At 38.7% G+C, this 21,805-nt stretch overlaps 1 protein-coding gene across 1 annotated transcript; it reads left to right on the forward strand.

Moving 5' to 3' along the window:
* The first annotated feature begins 913 nt into the window (after positions 1-913).
* Positions 914-15,952, forward strand: slc22a8l.1.L (solute carrier family 22 (organic anion transporter), member 8-like, gene 1 L homeolog). Its single transcript, XM_041589989.1, has 11 exons — positions 914-989; positions 1,240-1,939; positions 3,123-3,226; positions 4,188-4,342; positions 5,397-5,565; positions 7,059-7,182; positions 7,969-8,099; positions 8,304-8,518; positions 9,913-10,021; positions 11,118-11,321; positions 15,389-15,952. The coding sequence occupies exons 2-11, from the start codon at positions 1,631-1,633 to the stop codon at positions 15,462-15,464; spliced, it is 1,596 nt and encodes a 531-aa protein (XP_041445923.1). The 5' UTR covers positions 914-989; positions 1,240-1,630; the 3' UTR covers positions 15,465-15,952.
* The last annotated feature ends 5,853 nt before the right edge of the window (positions 15,953-21,805 follow it).

Raw genomic sequence — 21,805 nt, forward strand, 5'->3', positions numbered from 1 at the left:
TCACTCTATAGAAGGGGACAAAATGTTTGATATTACCCCTATTTTGGCATTGCCAAATGCCCGGTGATGTCAAGTTTATAGCTTATAATTATGCACTGATGAATTTTCAAATCAAACACACATGCAATTAAGCCCTTTCCCCTTCCCATTCTCAACTCACATGCCATTCAGATGCATGTAAGAGAATGGAAGAGGACTCCAATGGAGACCCCCCTGAAGCTGCACATTGCAGCAGATTTTGTACTTGGCGCTAAGTAAGGATGCACGGAATCCTGGTTTTGGCTCGGGATTCGGCCTTTTTCAGCAGGATTCGATTCGGCCAAATCCTTCTGCCGGCCGAACTGAATCCGAATCCTAATTTGCATATGTAGATTAGGGGCAGGGGGAAATCATGTGACTTTTTGTCATTAAACAAGGAATTAAAAAAAGTTTTCCCCTTCCCACCCCTAATTTGCATATGCAAATTAGGATTTGGTTCGCTATTTGGCCGAATCTTTCTAGAAGGATTCGGGGGTTCGGCCGAATCCAAAATAGTGGATTCGGTGCATCCCTAGCGCTAGGTCACAGCACAGCTAAAAGTGGATTGTGGATGGCCACAAACTTTCCAGAAGAAAAGTAAATGATCCCTTTAATGTAATACTAGCACCCCTGTTCATGCCATACTGTGTATGTCTATGCATGTTTGTGTAAACACACACATAATACTTAACTATGCTTCCCAATGCTATTGACACACAATGATCTTCATTATAATGACAAACTGGGAAAGGTTAAAGGTTCCACTTAAATGCTGTGACATCCGGTACTATATTAGGAAGAGTCATCATAATTGTGACATTTGGCAACTGATATTGGATAAACGTTTAACAGGGTTGACTATAAAAATAGACTGCATTTTTTGTCCACCTAAGCGCATCCAGAGACTGTCTATGCTATGAAGAGAGACCTGCTCCTTACAACAAAACTCAGCTTTTTGCCTTTGTTTTAAGGTCTGAACTGCGATGACTTTTTAATACTATTTACCAGATGATATATTTCTTAAGCTTTGCTCATACATATTAGGAATATATTATATATACAGGATATCTGTCTTACAATCAGCTCATACATAACACTTTCTTTTTACTTGCTTGTACAACATAGTGCTTTTTTACAGGGTTGAAATACCAGTACCTTAAGCCTGACCTTTTCTTATTGAATCTACCAAGACAAATTTTCATATTTTTATCTTTTGTCTAGAAAGAACAAAGATCGTCCTTTTAATCTAACAATAACCAGAGAGATAACTGTGAAGACCTCCACCTGACTACAATATATCAGCTACATCTTGCACAGATTCTGAGAAAAACAGAGCTAAACTTGTACATTCATTAAATATAATAACTTTCATCCATCATAACTTGGGCTGTTGTCCAGGGCATTGCAGCTGGATATATTTTCGTTCAGATTTTTGACTGGTCTTTAAAGAGAATTTAAAGAGAATTACCTTTAACACAGAATCTGGAGCAAACTGTTTGCAGCTAAGCACTGTATATCTCTTCATAACTTCTTATTCTTTCAACTGGGACATCAGCTTATCACCATCATCAGCACAATAACTCTTTAGTCTTGTGTTTGTTGGCCTTCGAATATGGCCTTCTCTGAGCTCTTGGAAAAGGTGGGCAGCATGGGACTGTTCCAGATTCTCACGGTCATTTTCCTCTCCATCCCTGTGCTTTTTATCTATGGCCACAACCTTGTGCAAAATTTCAGTGCAGGAGTCCCTGGTTATCACTGCAAAGCCAATGTTACTGATGAATTCAACCCTGCGATACAAAAGCTTGGCCATGAGATATGTCAGAGAGTGGCTGTTAACGATACAGGAATAGTAATGATGGAATCATGCAAAACAGGCTGGGCCTATGACAAAAGCATCTTCTCCTCTACCATCGTGACAGAGGTAAGGTAGATTCATATTCAATATACATGGCATATATATCACTCTTAATGGTGGAAGGCACTAAATTCATCAATAGGCCTTGTTCACCGTAAAATAAAGATTTGGCATGGTGTAGAGATTGATAATCTGAGACCAATAGCAAATGTTTTTAATTTTTTATTACTTCTAGTTTTTGAGTTATTTAGCTTTTTATTAAGCAGCTCTCCAGTTCTGGTTGCTAAGGTCCAATTTACCCTGGCGGCCATACATAGTGATATAAATAAGACTGGAATATGAATAGGAGAGGGCATGAATAGAAAAATAAGTAATAAAAAGTAGCAATAACTTTAAATATGTCGCCTTACCAAGCATTTGTTTTTAATTGGGGGTCAGTGACCCCATTTGAAAGCTGGAAAGGGTCAAATTCAAAAACTATAAAAAAAAGTGTTATAAAAAACGTAGTCACCCCTTCAACTCTATTGGAACAGAAATCTACAAAGTTATATATCCTAATTCTGATTTACTGTATCAGTGATCCCCAACATGTTACTCACCAACCCCTTGAATGTTGCTCCCAGTGGCCTCAAAGCAGGTGTTTATTTTTGAATCCCAGGCTTGGAGACAAATTTTGGTTGCATAAAAACCAGATGTACTGCCAAACAGAGCCTCCTGTTGGCTGTCACTCCACATAGGGGCTACCAAATAACGAATCACAGCAGTTATTTTGCACCATCCAGGAACATATGACAGGGTTAATGTAAAAATGCCTGTGAGCCAGCCCAACCAATCAGCAGTTAGCTTTAACTAGCCCCATTAAATGAGAATAATAGAAGTAGCTTAAAATCACAGAAAACATATGGTCAAAGTCAATCTCTTTACTAAATCATTTTAAGTATTGCCCTTCATAATCACTTTAACAACAGTGTACTCATTTAATCAGTGTAATTATACAGTTCAAGTTGTTCAGGCTCAGCATACAGATACTTCTCATTTATACACAGAAACAAGAGCATCCTTCTATTTTTATATCTGGCTGTCTATCTATATATCTGTCTATTTAAATATACCCTCTAACAACCCTGACTATATATGTGAAGATTAAAACGGGTGCACATGGAAAGTGGAAGTTATATAATGTAATTGTTTGCACAGTGCTGTTAATAACTGCATGGGAGTTTATTTTTAATCTTTTATTGCTTTTCAGTGGGACCTTGTGTGTGGTTTGGAGTCTCTGAAGGAACTTGCACAATCTCTTTTTATGGCTGGAGTTCTACTGGGTGCGCTGATATTTGGTCACCTTTCTGATAGGTAAGTACAGGTATCAGCTTCAGTTGTGCATGGTTCCATATTGGCCCAGACTGGTTTTCTATGGTTTTCAGCCAGAGGGGCTTCTGTAAGATGCCATAGAAAGTCAATATTTATTGGGCTTGTTGGGGGCTTTTTGGGCCTCTGTGTAGTTAAATATCAGGGCCTATTTTGAATCCCAGTCCCAGCCTGGTTCCATATATAGTAAGTTCAGCTGGAAAATGCATCCAAAGGAACACAGGCATTCAGAAACCATGCCTACTGATTATTGGATGCAGTTTCCATCTGTACCACTGCACCAGAATTGTGGTATGCTGCAACTTTTGGTGAGATGGTGACAATCTTTATTGGCCAAACAAAGACCACATTTAACTTCAACATGTCAGTGGACACAATTTCTGATTATCCATAGAAGCCCTTGCATTTGAACTGGAATTAAAAGGTAAAGGAAAGGCTTTGTACACTTGGGGGTGCCTAATGTTAGGCACCCCCAAGTGATTGTATTGACTTACCTGAAACCCCGGGCCATTGCTCCTATCAGCAGAAAACTGCACCAGCCTGGGCCAGTAAGCACCACGGATCAATCCTCTTCCGGCTTTTTCTTTCTTCAAATTTCTCGGGGCAAATGTATGCGCAGTTGAACGAAATAGCAGAGACGAAAGAGGATCGCTCCATGGTGCTCACTGGTATAACCAGTTTTCTGCTGATAGAAGCACCAGCCCGGGGTTTCAGGTAAGTCAATACAATCACTTGGGGTGCCTACCATTTGGCACCCCAAGTGTATGAAGCCTTTCCTTGTCTTTCAAGCAGTAGTTCCAACTGCAAGCATCTATTAAAAGGGAGATGTGTTATTTTATTTTGGCACAGTACTGTTTTATTTATGTTTTTTCACCTTGGCATCTAACAAACATATTAGTTTCCAAAATCAGTTTTCTTAATAATTTAAGGCCCCTTTTCTCTGCAGGTATGGGCGTCGTGTCATTTTGCTGTGCTCTCTCTTTATGATCGGCGTGATGGGCACCGGAGCTGCATTTTCTCCCAATTTTAGTACCTATTGCTGCTTCCGACTATTATTAGGTGTTGGATTGTCTGGACTACTACTCAATTACTTCTGCTTGAGTAAGTCTTTCCAGGCTATAGGATAATCAGGTTTACAGGATACAACATTTGAACGACCATAAACAACATATTCATATGGTGCTGAATAGATCTGGTGCAAAGCAAGTCCTCTACATGTACAAAAGAAACATATAGAGAAGAAGTGCACTTCCTATTCAATACTGTGTATTTAACTATCTTTGACCACCAAAGTGTATGCATATTTTGAATAAAAAAATAATAAGATTTTAAATAAAAAGTAGAAAAAAAACATACAGAGAAAGGAAGTTGGAACCAAGCAGGATCACTGCTCAGTGCTTTTTTTCACATCACAGGTTGGTTCAGGCTTCCTTTTGTTATATATTTTAACCAGTGGTAAGCGTCAGAACAGGATGCAGTAAGGAAGAATCTAGACAGGCTGGTTGTTTGGTTGTGGAACTATATCTAGATAATTTGTTTGATTTATTATCTGTCTACATAAGTGATGGCAAGCTGCCATAGTGTAAAACCAATAACAGAAAGCAGAAAGTGTGCAGATTCTATCCAGCATTATCAGATGAGGTATCATGTGTGGACATTTAAGCATCAAAGATAATATTGCCGATGTTCCAGCAAAGCCTCTGATTTGGAGCCTATACGCTGCTCATCTAACCTACCCACATTAATATCATTGACATTATGGGGCCTCATTTGTAAGGGTTTGTTCAGGACCTTTCTGCCAGTGCCATTCATGAGAAATAAGGAAAGGAGACAACCTTGTGCCAGACTTGCTCAGTACTAGCTGACCTTATCAGTACATATCAGTTGCTGATCAACAAGTTCACAAAGACTATTTGAAATGAATTAGTTTATCCTCAAAACAGCATGGTATCAAACCATAGATTGCTATATTGTAGGGGCATTATGACATATTTTAAGATAACTGAAAATAGCTTTGTATAGCGTTTTTGTCATCTAGATCCATTACATAAATTGCAGTTGTATCAGCAACATTAAGGGTAAACGATATACTATGTTTTCAAGTATTCTTTATCTGATGATTACTCATAATATCTATACTCTCAACTCATTATAGGCTTAGAGCTGGTTCCCCCAAAGTCCCGTACCCTGGTTGTCGCCATACAGGGTTACTGCAGTACATCTGGACAGGTGCTGTTGGCAGGGTTTGCATATGCCCTAAGAGACTGGCGTTGGTTGCAGCTGGCCATTTCCTTGCCCTTCTTTATCTTCTTTCTCTATTCCTGGTAAGCTGGTACAAATGATAAGCATCAATAGCTAGTTAGATATGTTTGGAGAAAGAGATCAGGAAGTGAGATTATGATGGAAAGGTCACAGTGCTTCCCTAGCCTAGACTAAAATATTTGTATAATACCCTTTATACGTATAAAACATTTACTAAGCATACACAGAGCTATACCCTGTGAATCCTTGCTATAAAGAGCATTTAAGTCGCCCTAGAGAGCATTTAACTGTGGTTCCTTAAACACTTTAGGAGAAATGGCAATATCACACTTGTACTGTAGGTAACCTTCCACTTTCCAGAATAAAGGCTTAAGAACTAATTTACTAACAAATTCAGTTATTGAACCCATAGCAATCAATCAGCACTGTGCTTTGGTCAGTCTACTTCAATTTACAAACTGAGGCTCCTCTTGACTGCCTCATCTGGCATTGCACCATGTATTGTTAGCTGGTGCATAGATAGATGAAATATTCAAACCTGTCCAATCAATGAACTAACCCATATCTATAGCTCTAAGTAAGTATGGCCTAAATACTCATAGAAAATATTGATAATATACAAGTATGGCCAACTATACACCAAAAGTAACTAGAGGAAAGCCTTTAGTGTTACCAAGATCAATTTGTTTTGTATTTTATTGCATACAGTTTTCAAAAAAAGAAAATAACATGTGACTGATTTCAGAGATGCAAAATTAATATCTCCATAAACACTGTATTTTATCTACCTACTGTTTCAGCCCAGGGGTTCAGCAGCCCTATAACTGTAATGATCCAGGCCTTTAAAGCTGTCCACAGGAGCTCCCCATGTTGGATTTTGTTAAGCCATCTTTTTAGTGTCAGTGACGCTGCACATGCTCACCATGCTCTGGGCAGCTGTTAAGAATCTAAACGTCGCCCGAAATAATCAAGCAGAAAATGTGGGTCAGTTGCTATAAAATCTGATTTTTGAATTCTGACTGGTTCCTGAACTGTCATGTAATTTAAATTGGAATTAATTTCTTATACAGTAACTGACAGCAGCCCAGAGCATGGGCTGTGAATCAGCAAGATGGGGAGCTACTGAGGGCATCTTCAGAGGCAAAAAATCTTCCTTGCTAAAAGACTGCAGTGGCCTTAGGCTGGTACAAAATACCAAAACATTAAGGGGCCTATTTAATAAACCTCAATTTTTCTGGTTGGGTTTTTAAAGGGAAAAACTCGAATTTTTCGAAGAAAAAAAAATTCTAATTTTTAGAGACTTTTTTTTTTTGTCAAGACTTTTCCGGCACTGACTTTTTTTAACTGATTTTTCGACTTTGTTTTAATAAAAAAATTAGATACATTTTAGTTTTAGTAAATACCCCCCTAAGTTGCAGCATTTCAACGGTAATTCTTTGCTAAGCTTTAGTTCTCCTTGAAGCAAAAACAACAAATTGGAAAAATGTATTTTGCTCATCATAATCATCAGTTACATGAATTGCATTCTCACTTAACTTCTCTCTATACGTTGTAGGTGGCTACCCGAATCTCTCCGTTGGCTAATGGTAAACAACAAGCCAGAAAAAGCACTAAAAAATCTGCAGAGAGTTGCAAAACTGAATGGAAGAAAAGAAGAGGGACAGAAAATCAGCCTGGATGTAAGAAAGCTAATACAAAAGGGAGAAATGTGTCACAAAGAAGAGAGATCAGAAAACAACATGATGCAGAGTAGTTTCGTAGAGCAACATCACATAGGACTTTAAGGGGGTTATTTACTAAAGCTCAAATGTATCTAGTCTGGCTTTTTGGGGCAAAAACTCAATTTGTTTGTGGTTTTTTTTAAATAAAATAATGAGATACATTCTGAGTTTAGTAAATAACCCCCTAAAAGTGAGGGAAAAGCAGCAGAGCACAGTTCTGTCTTCCTAGGGTGGCCAAGACCTCCTGCTTCTTGCCCATGGTGCTCATTATCTGGCACATTTGAATGAGGAACAATTACATTCAAGGGATGCCCACACCCTACCTACCACAAACCAATATATACAAATACATTTCTAGCATTTGCTGTGAATACTGCAAACAAAAACACCCCCAAATCTTGATAGGGACACATGGTGCAAAGTGCAAAAGTGGGACACTACCTAGGATTTATGGGCATCAAATCATTTGTTTCATGTAGACTGTTAGATATTACAAAACAAGTACATTCAAGGGATGCCCACACCCTACCTACCACAAACCCATATATACAAATACATTTCTAGCATGTGCTGTGAATACTGCAAACAAAAACACCCCCAAATCTTGATAGGGACACATGGTGCAAAGTGCAAAAAGTGGGCCACTACCTAGGATTTATGGGCATCAAATCATTTGTTTCATGTGGACTGTTAGATATTATAAAACACATAGATGTTTCAAGTGCATGCCTTCTCTACCCACAGATGTTGCAGTGTGAGGTACAAGAAGAATCATCTAAAAATGAAAACCCTAAATTGGCCTCCTCCTCCTCCTGGTTTGACCTGTTTCGGACCCCAGGCATGAGAAGGATCTCCTGTTGTATGCTGTGTATAAGGTCAGTAGCACTATGCCCCCCTGCATTTAAATAAATCTGACATTATTTGGGGCATACCTAAATGAGATACAAGTACTCACTGCAACTGATTTTTGATGTCAATATCTATATAATCAGCTTGGAAAATACTGGGTAAACAAGTAATTTTAGAAACTTGTGGGCATTTACTTTTCTTGCTAAAGCTTTATTTCTGTCATTTTCCAGTTTTTCCATCAATATGTCATATTTTGGCCTTTCTATGGATCTGCCTGTCTTCAGCTATGGCCCTCATGTGGTCCAGGTCATTTTTGGAGCTATAGACCTCATTGCCAAGTTAATGTCCACTATAGCCCTCAGCTTCCTTGGCAGGCGATGTGTGCAGTCTGGAACGCTCTTTTGTGCTGGAGCCTTACTCCTTTTGACTCTGGCCATACCTCAAGGTAAGTTGGCAAGGGTAGAAGCTTAGTCTAAGTATTGCAGAATTACAGCTACTTGCCTTTAACCCAGTTGTTCAGAATCAAGATGCATGAAATGCCTTGAACTATCCCTTTTTAAGAGTGTTCGGCCAGGTTGGAAACATTTTTGGTCACTGTTTACTGCTGAATGTCTATAGTGAAAACACAGGATCTTTTCTGAGACCAATGGAAGATCGTAATAGTTACGCCTATGGCCACCTTTAGTCTTTGAGAAGTTGGGAGCAATGACCATGTCTGGGGAGCAACTGTGTGTTGAGATTTTTGGCTAAAGTGTCCAGCCAAACAATGACTGATCCTGGTCTGAAGTGTAAAAGAGTCGATAAGATAAAGATCAGCATGCATGCTGCTAGATACAGACAGGATGGAGTCCAACATTGCTCAGTGCCCTGAGTAGGAGACTAATAGTTAGAGCAATAATTACAAAATAGTAATAACATTCAGACGAAGAAATGCAAAGTAAATACAGAAGATGGTTTTCTTAAAGGGATACTGTCATGGGAAAAAAATTTTTTTTCAAAATGAATCAGTTAATAGTGCTACTCCAGCAGAATTCTGCACTGAAATCCATTTCTCAAAAGAACAAACAGATTTTTTTATATTCAATTTTGAAATCTGACATGGGGCTAGACATTTTGTCAATTTCCCAGCTGCCCCATGTCATGTGACTTGTGCCTGCACTTTAGGAGAGAAATGCTTTCTGGCAGGCTGCTGTTTTTCCTTCTCAATGTAACTGAATGTGTCTCAGTGAGACATGGGTTTTTACTTTTGAGTGTTAGATCTACCAGGCAGCTGTTATCTTGTGTTAGGGAACTGTTATCTGGTTACCTTCCCATTGTTCTTTTGTTTGGCTGCTGCGGGGGAAAAGGGAGGGGAGCGATATCACTCCAACTTGCAGTACAGCAGTAAAGAGTGATTGCAGTTTATCAGAGCACAAGTCACATGACTTGGGGCAGCTGGGAAATGTCCCCATGTCAGATTTCAAAATTGAATATAAAAAAATCTCTTTTGAGAAATGGATTTCAGTGCAGAATTCTGCTGGAGCAGCACTATTAACTGATTCATTTTGAAAAAATGTTTTTCCCCATGACAGTATCCCTTTAAAGTCCAGATAGAAATAGTGTTACCAGAGGCATTTCCTCGACATTGAGAAACATATTGTAGCAATTAACCTCCAAATGTCCTACATTTAGATCCTGCTTCTCTTGGGACTGGGAACTGTAGAGGAATTTCCCATGGATTCTGTGCCTGTTATGCATTGCTGTGTTTGCTAAACCTGTCATTTTGCAGTATATATACATAAATATGTCATAAGGGAATATATATATATTCTTCTAAAGTAACTCCTCTGTATGTTTCAGATTTTCCCTTGCTACGAATAGTTTTAGTGGTCCTAGGCAAGGGTTGCCTCTCTGCCTCATCACTGTGTTCCTACCTCTATAGTGGAGAGCTGTTTCCTACAGTAGTCAGGTAGGTTTCAAAGAAAATGATTATTAAACAGAAATGTTCCATGCAACCCCCTGCTATCTGTGTTCTACTGAATTTTTTGTAAAATATGCATCTTACATGAGATGTCAATAAAATCTAAACATTAATTTTGGCATTTGAAACTGAACTGTTTAAAATTCTCAAGCCCTTCCATTGAGATTTTCTCATTTAGGGAGGTTTCAAAACAAAGAGATCTCTGCCCAAGTGTGCACCCACATGCCCAAATTGGGTTGATCTGATTGTTGGTCTATGATACATAGACCCATTGGTTAAGGACTGATTAAATGCGCCAATGCAGTCCTTGCCAAGCCATCTGTGTTGGCAGATTTTTCAGCCTTTGTATTGCCACATTTTCACTCTTCAGGGCTCTTACACACAGATTTCTGAATGTGCATCTATTTAAATGCTTGTTAATCAGATCACAAAGTAAATGTTGTGTTTAGATGCATTTTTATAAACAAGTATATAAATTGTTTTGTGAGCTCAACATGAATTTTCAACTTTATTTTGTATAAATGCATAAAAAGAGTACATTAAATTGGTAATAAATGCAATGGAATTTGCTGAAATTCAGCTATGAATGATGGTGGTACAAGATAGAATAGAATGGAATCAACTTGATCATGCACTTTAACACACATAATGCATATGAAAAAAAAAAAGTCTACATATATGAGCCTTTAAATTCTAGGGGAAAATAACACCCTGGGTCCCATGAAAAATTCTATTGAGTCTAAAGTCAATAAGGTAAATGGCTGGAGTTCTGTCTGCTGAGCAATTTGAAGACTGGTACATTTTATTAGGTGGAGAGACTAATCTAAGCTTGAGCTAACATCTAAACTAGAGTACAACTAGTGCATAAATACATTTAATTCTAAGAGTAAATATATAGGCAAACATTATCTTTAAAATATAGTGTATATGTGATGCCATTATTAGCGTCCCCCTTGGAACAATATCATATCTACAGTATATGATATACAGTAGATCACTGAATTATTTACCTGGTTTAGTGGAATTTCTTTTCTCATTCTGCTTCACTATAAAAGGAGAGCCTACATTTTCTTTTGATTTGCAGGCAGAGCGGTATGGGCCTTACCACCATGATGGCTCGTCTTGGGGGCATCGTTTCTCCAGTAGTATTGATGGCCAGGAGTTCATATCCTTTTCTTCCCTTACTGCTGTTTGGAGTATCTTCTATGGTCTCTGGGATCTCTGCTCTCTTCCTGCCTGAACTGCACAATGCACCCCTCCCAGACACCATACAGGAAGTGGAAGACAGGTCAGTGCTTTGAAGAACAAGTTTGTATATTTAATACAGCTTAAGAAAAATAAAATATAGAAAAATATATCTTAAAAATTAATAATTTACCAACTGATAATGTATATTATATTAACCGACCTATTATAGATTCTTAGGAAATTGTCATATACATATCAGTAAATATTGCCCCTCTACATCTTTTAGCTTGAGCCGCCATTTTGTGATTTTCTGTGTGTCATTAACTGATCACTACAGGAAATAATGCAGATTCTACCTGTAACTAGAAAAACGTGGGAGTAAAAGACACAGCTCTGTTTATTCATTGGCTAATGTAACTTAGAATGTATTTGTGGTATGAGTGGAATGCAGTTCCTCAAGCGTTAAGTACTTAAAGGACAAATATACCCCCAAAATGAATACAGATAGTTTATATCAAATTAAGTGGCATATTTAAAAATCTTACCAAACTGGACTGGACTTTACTATATTTAAGTAAATGTAGGGACCCATAGGGTTAATATGCCCCTATGGCTTTAAATCCCCACCCTTCCTCATTTCCCTAGTTGCTGTATCCAGTTCGCCTATCACCAAGAGGTGTAATAACCACTTACTGCCACACTTTTATATAGTGCTTGGAAAGGGATGGATCTTCCTCTTTGGCTTCTGGTGTCCTAACCATCTGAATGTTCCACTGAGCTTGGGTACACCGAGGCCCAGTAAAGCCCTTTTGCCCTAGAAGGATCAGTACCTCTAGAGACACAAGTCGGGGAGCAGGGACCCCGTGAACGAGGCCAACTAGAGACAGGCTAATATCTGTTATAGACTCTCTAGGAGAGTAAGATAGTGAGGAGAAAGAGAAAGAGCAGCTTTGTGCTCCATCGAGGATGGATGGGAGTAGCTTCCCAATGCTCCTAGATCGCCTTTAGTGAAGGGACCACAGTGGATAGGGTGTTAGGCTTAGATTCTTCTCCCTGACCACTCCGCTGGGTGGGATCCGAACCATTTCAAGGTATATCTTCCTGGAGGTCTGCCTTACTACTTGACTACATCCTCAGGGGAGTCACATTCTCAGCTGTCTCATCCAACCTGTTCTATCCTGCTAATGTAAATCTGCATATGCCTCATTATTTGTGAGGAACCCTGTGGGTCAAAAACCTCCTGGCGTCCATTCTTTTATATTTTTATTGCACAGTAGACTGTGGGAGTTGTAGTGCCCTACACCACACCTTTAATCTTCCATTTAGCGAAGGCCCTACATTAAGTGTTAGAGTCACATGTAATTAGGAAAGAAATTACCCTCGCACACCCTGGCCTTCCCAATCCGTACGAGTCCCAGGTGCTCAGTGAAGGAGGCGTTGGCAACCTCAAAGTCCACGTGAAAAGCAAGAAAACACTAGCACAACTTGGGTTACTTCTAGCAGGGAAACCCCTTGCTCATTTATTGCGGATGCAATGGCATGGCCATTGCAAGTTGTGCCAGTGTTTTCTTGCTTTTCAGAGTCACATGTAACCCATGCTCTAATCACTAGCTGGACATTAACCCCGTTTGGCCTGTATAGTCCAAAAATGTGTTACATAAACATTGCCCTTTTACATCTCTTGTCTTGAACCACCATTTCGTGATAGTCTGTGTGCTGTCTCAGACATCACCTGACCAAAAATACTACAACTGTAACAGGAAGAAGTGTCTTTAATTTGTCTGTTAATTGGCTTATGTGACCTAACATATATGGTTTGTTTGGTATGTTTTGTGCAGCGTGAATCCTACAATCCCATGGGACAGCCCTTATTTTTTTAAAATGGCGATTTTCTATTTATGATTACCAATTGGCACATACTACTTAAAAAGTATATTATTATGAAAATGGTTTATTTACATGAAGCAGGGTTTTACATAAAGTATGAGCTGTTTTATGCAATATAATTTTATAGAGACCTACATTGCTCAGGGGGTATAGTTTTCCTTTAAAGGGATACTGTCATGGGAAAAAAACATTTTTCAAAATGAATCAGTTAATAGTGCTGATCCAGCAGAATTCTGCACTGAAATCCATTTCTCAAAAGAGCAAACAGATTTTTTTATATTCAATTTTGAAATCTGACATGGGGCTAGACATATTGTCAATTTCCCAGCTGCCCCAAGTCATGTGACTTGTGCTCTGATAAACTTCAATCACTCTTTACTGCTGTACTGCAAGTTGGACTGATATCACCCCCCTCCCTTTTCCTCCCCAGCAGCCAAACAAAAGAACAATGGGAAGGTAACCAGATAGCAGCTCCCTAACACAAGATAACAGCTGCCTGGTAGATCTAAGAACAGCACTCAATAGTAAAAACCCATGTCCCACTGAGACACATTCAGTTACATTGAGAAGGAAAAACAGCAGCCTGCCAGAAAGCATTTCTCTCCTAAAGTGCAGGCACAAGTCACATGACCAGGGGCAGCTGGGAAAATGACAAAATGTCTAGCACCATGTCAGATTTCAAAATTGAATATAAAAAAATATGTTTGCTCTTTTGAGAAATGGATTTCAGTGCAGAATTCTGCTGGAGTAGCACTATTAACTGATGCGTTTTGAAAAAAACATGTTTTCCGATGACAGGATCCCTTTAAGGACAGTTTTTCTTATATTGGATTATTGGATTATCCCATTTCCCATGCAATATTTTTTATGAAACGTAGGCTTACCACATAACTAGAAAATCCAGTGTGAAGGGCTGTCCTAATTGCAATTTAAATTGTTGCAGCCTTGCAACATGCATTTATTAGACATGTCCCTGAATGTTCCAGTGATCTGGTAACCAAAATGCTTTATTTATATTTATGTGTTTTAGATATGGAATGTTTTATGTAATGTATATATACAGCAATATTCAAATGTATAGTTTCCCTTTAAAGGAGAGAGAAAGTTTAACTAAAAAAGTAGGTTAGATGTATTGTACAATATATTTGGACTCCTGTACCAGCCCAAGGCAACCCAGCCCTTTAGCAGTAAAGATTTGTGTCTCCAAAGATGCCCCAGTAGCTCCCCATATTCTTTTCTGCTGATTCACTGCACATGCTCTGTGTTGCTGTCACTTACTGAGCTTAGGGACCGACACACAATATGCTGTACATATACTGTATAATATAAATGTCACGGAAAAATGGTTGATTAGTAATTAATACAGATAATTACTACATGGCAGCACAGAAACCAGTGCAACTAGCATCAGAATTTAATAATCAGCCCTGTAGCATCAGCTTATATTACAGACCAACCTCATTTTCTGTTTGCGACGACCCCTAAGCTTAGCTTCTCAACAGCTGCTCAGAGCCCATTGAGCATGTGAGTGTCGCAGACACTTTCCAAGATGGTGACCCCCTGTGACAAGTTTGAAGTCCTGGATCATTGATGCTATTGGGAAGCTGAAACTTTTGGCTGGTGCAATAAATTCAGTATATAAAATACGGCATTTTTAGCCATATTAATTTTTAGGGTTTAGTTCTCCTTTAAGTATAATATAATGAATGTGTATTTTTGTGGTATTGTCCAAAACGTATTTCAGTATTATCCATGGGTATATAGTATATAGCTTGGAGTAAGACTTGGTTTGTATAAGGAGCTGCAATACATAAAATGGCTTAATTTTAGAGCAATCTATCCTGTGGCCCTCTACCTGTGAGTTTGCTGCAATTGCCAGCACTCTGAAATGGAAAGGTCGACTGGAGATGATGGGATTTGTAGTGTAACTCTGGCTAGAGGAGCACAGGTTGGACAGCTGCACACGGTTGGTGTTTATAATAGGCAATAAAGGAGCAGGAAGGAAAGGCATTTATGGGTGGAAAAGATGTGATGTAGGCCTGTACCTGTAACCAATGAAGAATGATAACTGGGTACCAGCTTCTAGTTTGGTTATTACCCACACTCTAATGTTCCTTCCTCGGTTCTGAATTTATAAGGGAAACAGGCAGAGTTCCTAAGTATGTTTATTTAATACTTCTAGGGTATTTCAACCTGCGATCCATAATTTCTGTTGTAGAGGAACCGATTAGGTATCATACCAACACACATAATGACTTTGTCTTTGACTTTTCATTGCAGGGCCCGACAAAAAGTGACCCTGAGGGAACGAGAAAAAGAAATTGTGATCAATGTAGTTCATTCAACCAAATTCTAAAAGTTCCACTACTGCCACCATCTGGAACTGGTGCAACATGACGCTGCCACAATTGTGATTTTAATGGGAGAGTGAAAAGCCAAGGTGCATATGTGCCCTATTTAAAGGTGTGTTTCTCCTTTTTCAACCGGCTGCCATCATCTCCTGCATCATGTCACCTCCATGACAGATTTTACTTTATGGATATGGACAGACGGATCTATGTTTTAGAAACAGGAGATGACGCTGCGGGGGGCCGACAAATTAAGAGACATACATCGAAAGTAAAGCAGCAAGGATAAATAAGGGATGAACATTGTGAAGATGAGGCATTGTATGAAGACAAAATAGATATCAGCGATTACAAAGCAAGAAGAATAAGTATAACAATGGTTACCTTGCCTGCTATATCAAAGCCCAAGTGACCAAATGACTAACTGGTTAAGTCATGAATACAAAGACAAAGACCAAAAAAAAAAAATAGGTGAAAACATGTATATGAAAAATACATATAATGTGTATATATATATATATATATATATATATATATATATATATATATATATACACACACACACATATTTAATGTAAGTTGTCTAATTAATTTATAATATTAAAACATGCATTAGCAATACATACACTGTATTGCTGAATAACTGTTAAAATATTTTTTGGGGTGAAATATATTATTTATGTCTATCACGTGTATTTGTCTTTATTTTAGCTAGACTAGAGTAATTACTCTTGGTCTTAATGCTAAATTTTGCTAGTTGGAAGTGTAATATAACATATACAATGCAGCCAGTTTGCCCTTGTTGCACCATTGGTGTAATGCATACTTTAAAGCAGTAGTTCCCAAATGGTGGGGCTGCAGCCCTGGGGGAGGTTGAAGCAGTGTCAGGAAGGCTTGGTTTCAAGGTCATTTGGGCTTAGATTTGGTTATAATACCTTTTTGCTCTTCTAGACAAAGTCAATGAGGATGAGATTTAAGGTGGCCATACACAGTGAGATTCACTCGTTGAGCGATGATGCCAAACAAGCGGATCTCTTCACGATATGCCCACATTGAGGTGGGTGATATTGGGCTGATCCGATCGTGGGCCCATAATGCAGTCAAACCAGTGGTCGGATTGCGGGACCGCATCAATGAACACATACGGTCCACAATCCGATGGGATTTTTAACCCTGCCCAGATATCGATAAGGGAAGCCAGTCGGAGGGCCCCACACACAGGCCAAAAAGCTGCTGACTCGGTCTGTTGGCAGCTTTTATCGGCCCCTGTATGGCCAGCTTAAGAGTTGATTTGTTTCCCCAGATATTCTTGAAACTATTAATGAATGGCTAATACAGCAATGTTCTCCTATATCTCTAACTGGTTACAAGCTAAAGGGACCCCAAACAAATGTTAGTTCTTCAAGGGGTGCTTGAACCAAAAAAGTCAGGCAACCACTAAACTGGAGGTCCTTACAATGTTTCCAGATAAAGTCATTATTTACTTTTGTTAGGGTAAATAAAATTGAACTAATGTTTTTAAATAGCATACACGTACTTTTTAATATGCCATTGTGCTGCACACACAACTCTTTGCTCTTTACAGTGGCACCTTAAACATTAAAATGCTATAATTATTTTATAGTGTGCAAATTTCTGCATTTCGTTGCTTAAGCCAGAGCTATTATTCTAGCTCAGTAATTGGTTTGAATTTACTTTCTTTTCTTATATTACAGTCCTACAAACGAATGCTTTGTTGGCACAAGAAAATTATCAGAAATAGTTACCGTTAGCCGATTGTACGAGCATGTTTACAAAAAGACCATTCCCCATATCTGTACATACTGCTAACATCCTATGACTGGAAAGAGGTATAATGTGTTTTTCATAGAATAGTTCATAGTGAATTTCCCCCAAAATGTGGGGATATGACAACAAAATGAGTGGAGTTTCTTTGGATCAGGGGCGTACAGTAACATAACTAATCTCTTCCAGGATGTGCACTCGGGCCCCCCCAACCCCTGGAAGCCAGCACAACTTGTAAAACGGTAGATTTTGCCTGGGTGCAAAAAGCCCAAAAAGGTAGAAGTAGAGTGAAGGATGAAGCTTGCACTTATAGGTCTTATAAAAAGTTTTTATTGAATCAAAAAAACAACTAACGTTTCGGCTAGCTAGAGTGCTAGCCGAAACATAAATTGTTTTTTTGATTCAATAAACACTTGAAAACTTTTTATAAGACCTGTGAGTGCAAGCTTCATCCTTCGCTTTATATATATACATATATATATATATATATATATATATATATATATATATATATATATATATATATATATGGGTTCCAATGGTTCCAGCACTCCAACGCTGAGGTATAATACACCCAGGTGCTATTCCATGCCAAATATTCAGTAATCCACAGAATTAGGAATGCACACTGGGATTTTAAAATTCTTTATCTTTATTTGTTCATGCTTTAAAAGAAAACAGGTCAACGTTTTCGGTCCCCTGCTTGGACCTTTATCAAGACCCAGATTCCTATTTAAAATCACATTAAATAGGTAAAAACAAAATAATTAACCAATCAGTAAACAGCCTCACTTTGGTGCGTGACATCACAAAACTCAATTCTTTAATAGGTTAATTATATCAACATATATTTAGCTGTCTATGCAACAAAGTAACACATACTATATCATTTTATTACAATGTTGTTAAAATGTTGCAACCAAAGGTATTATCATATATATATATATATATATATATATATATATATATATATATATATATATATATATATACACACATATATTTATATATATATATATATATATATATATATATATATATATCCTGAATTGTACCTACAGTTAACTGCAGATAATATGACAACCCTGTTTTGCAAATATCCCTATATCAATTTGCAGACAATTTCTGTTACAGTATATGGATGGGGCCAGGACCAGACTTGGATTCAAAATAGGCCCTGACAAAGGCCCAAACAGCCAGCCACCAGCCCAACTATTGAAGATCTACGGCATCTTTGGTCCTTTGGTAATGTGGAGAATAGAAAGAGGTGCCACCAGTCCGCTGCCAAGCAGAAGGTGCACCCAAAGCTGATGTGAATTGCAAAAGGCCATCCCGAGATTCTCCAAGACCCTGAACTAGGTGTAGGCAAAGGTGTGTGCCTAGCAACCCCCAAGGCCTTGTACCCTAGGTATGTGCCTCTTCTGCCTACCCCTAATTTTGACCCTGTGTGGCACAGAACAAGGAGGCATCAATGGGAGAGAAGGCAGCAGAACATATTTTAAAAAAAAAATGCAGAAAAAAATTATGAAAAAAAACCCATCCCTTGCGGAAAAAATAGGAACAATATTACATAACTTCCAGCATCAGTTAGAAAAAGATACTATTAGCTCGGCACCATTCTTGAATTCCTGTATACATTCTTTGGAATGCAGAAAAATATGGTATTAAGTGAACAGCTTAATAAAAATAGAATTATAGCAAGAACACTTTAGAATTATACATGAGACGTACAGAGGTCTTTACATTAAAAAAGAAAACATGCCTGAAAACCTAAAAGCCCAAAATGTTATGGCTCCTATTAGCCTAGTTGTGTAGAAGGGATACATGCTACTAGCTTGGTTCTGAAGAAGGAATACTTGTTACTAATTATTATTAATATTATGCGAAATAAAGTTGAGGTGCTAAATAAGTACAATACAATATGCTACATATAATAAATATGGCAACTTCTGAATAACTATAATACAAGGAAGGAATTTTAGACCACTAACTTACACAAAGACTTTTTATGATGAGACAGACCTAAAATCTCAAAACGGTCAGAAAAAATACAGGTCCTTGCGTAAATGGATAGAATACGCAATGTAAAAACCAATGTGGAGCTCTACTCATCTATAACTCCTTAAAATTTTATTCTATCCCCTGTCTTTTTTTTTAAAGATTTTTATTTTCAATTTTTCAAAAACCACAAACAATCGCAATAGAAAAGGAAAAAGGAGATAAAGAAAGAACAACATGAAAAGGGAGGAAGTGAGGAAAGGGAACAGGACATATACTGTATTTTATATGTCATTAACATGCTTAATTATTCTGTTAGTCTAGCCTAGTTCTCTATATAGCATCAAACTTCTCAGGGAAACCTCTAGCTAAATAGGTGAGTTTCTGGCTTTGGAGGGAGTCGTTCACTAATTTTTGCCACTATTGTAGGGTGGGGTGGGGGTCTAAGATTTCCATCGCATTAAGACAGCTTCTTTTGCATAGTAAAGCAGCTGCAAATAGCATATCCTGGCGTACGACAGAGTTGAAGGGCCCCTGTTATTCCCAGCAAGCAGAGTTCTTGGGAGAGAATGTTTGGCAGGGTGAGCTTTTCGTTAATTAATTGAAGAATCTTGCTCCAATACCTTTGTATTACAGTGCAGGACCAGAACACATGAAACAGGGAGCCTATATCAATGCTGAATTTAGAACATTGGTCAGAGATATTTTCGGTATGCGATAGGTGGTTAGAATTTTACTTATATATATCTATCCCTTATAGAGATTGACACCTCTGGGACCAGTGTAAGAGCATCAGTCCACATATCCTCATCCAGCTCAGGGACATCTTGCTGCCATTTAATCCAAAGGAGAAGGACCCGATGTGGACAGTATAAGGTACATCAGCCAAAGGTTGCAGGTGCACACCTGGTCTCTCAGTATCATACACGGTGCTTGGGGCATAGGAGGACGGCACCGCCACAATTCAATATAAACGAAGTACTCCAGCACACGTATTCTGCTTGACATTAAACACGGGTAGTAACCCTTAAGCAGAATACGTGTGCTGGAGTACTTCGTTTGTATAGTATAAGGTACAGCCATGACAGAGGATTGATCAAGTCCTGCCTATACAAGTACTTTTCAAGAGTTGTTTGAGACAAGTTTACAGGTCTTGTGGGAAATTGTACATCAAAGGCATGTCGCAGTTGCAGGTACCTGAAAAACAGATCTGGAGGGAAACAAACTACCTTACGTATCATGTCATAACTTTTGCAGACACCTCCTGAAACAATATCACCTAGCATTTTTATTCCCAGATGGGCCCATCTGGAAATGTCTGGTACATATTGAAAGTGAGGAAGCTGGATATTGCCCCAAAGGGGGGTCCGGGGGGGACCAGGCATCTGAAGAGCCTCATACTAGTTTCTGCCATATCTGAAAGGCCTGTATACTGGCCTGTATACCTGTTTTCATAGCTGGGGTAATATCGAAGTAAGTAGAGGCTCCACGGTAAGGAAGTTTAGCAAGGGCTTCAAAGGAGCCTACTGTGGTGGCCTCAAGAACCATAGCTGGGTTATATATTCAGCCACCAATGGGCGTATACTAACTGTGACACAAGAAAATAGAACTTGAGGTTGAGCAGCACCAAACCACCCCCAGACTAGGGCGCTTAGAGTACATTAAAAAGAAAAGTTTAAGTGTGGGTGTTCCCCTGCCCACAAAAAGACTCTAATTATCCTGTCTATGTTGATGAACTGCTGTGCACGGGGAGGGGGGGGGGTTCAATGAAGTTAGGGAGAAAAATCATTTTGAACATTTAATCCTACCTGGGAGGGAAAGTGGCAGATTCTGCCAAATTGAGACTTTGTTGTTTAATGCATGCATCACAGGGTTCAAATTCAATTGTACATATTTATCCAAGTCCATGTGTATCATTACCACTAGGTATTTAAATTATTTTACTACCTGGAGTTGTAATATAGTGTCCGGTGTGCATTGGGGGAATGTATATATTGGAAAAATGATTGACTTGGCCTGATTGATCTTAAGTTCCGAGTGTTGCCAAATTCAGAGACCACCTTTAAAAATGTATCTAAAACCTGATGCAGATTTGCTAAGTATAGTCATGTTGTCAGCATAGAGTGATATTTTCTCAATTACATTCCCCTTTTGCAATAAACAAAAACTGTGGTACCGTGTTAGCCAGTAGCAAAAATAACATATAAAAAAACAAACAAATGCAAAAAGTATTGTAGAAGTGATACCTATATTGGCTAACAATAAAAATACATTGCAAGCTTTCGGAGCACCAAGGCCCCTTCGTCAGGCAAAATACAAATGAAAGCTAGAAAGGCACCAGTGGCGGAACTACAGGGGGAGCAGGGGGTGCGAGCGGGCCAGGGCCCGCACCCCCTCAGGGCCCCCCGGCAGCCTGCGCACCACTGCGCGTCCCGCCCCCCTCTAGTTCCGGTACTGAAAGGCACAGCATATATATACATTTCTGCAGTCAAAATCACAATCCCTTCTAAAAGGGAACTTTAAAACTGAACGGGAAAGGAAGATTTATGAATTCAAATGTATGGAG

Source organism: Xenopus laevis, chromosome 4L, assembly GCF_017654675.1.
Source record: "Xenopus laevis strain J_2021 chromosome 4L, Xenopus_laevis_v10.1, whole genome shotgun sequence".
Taxonomy (NCBI): domain Eukaryota; kingdom Metazoa; phylum Chordata; class Amphibia; order Anura; family Pipidae; genus Xenopus; species Xenopus laevis.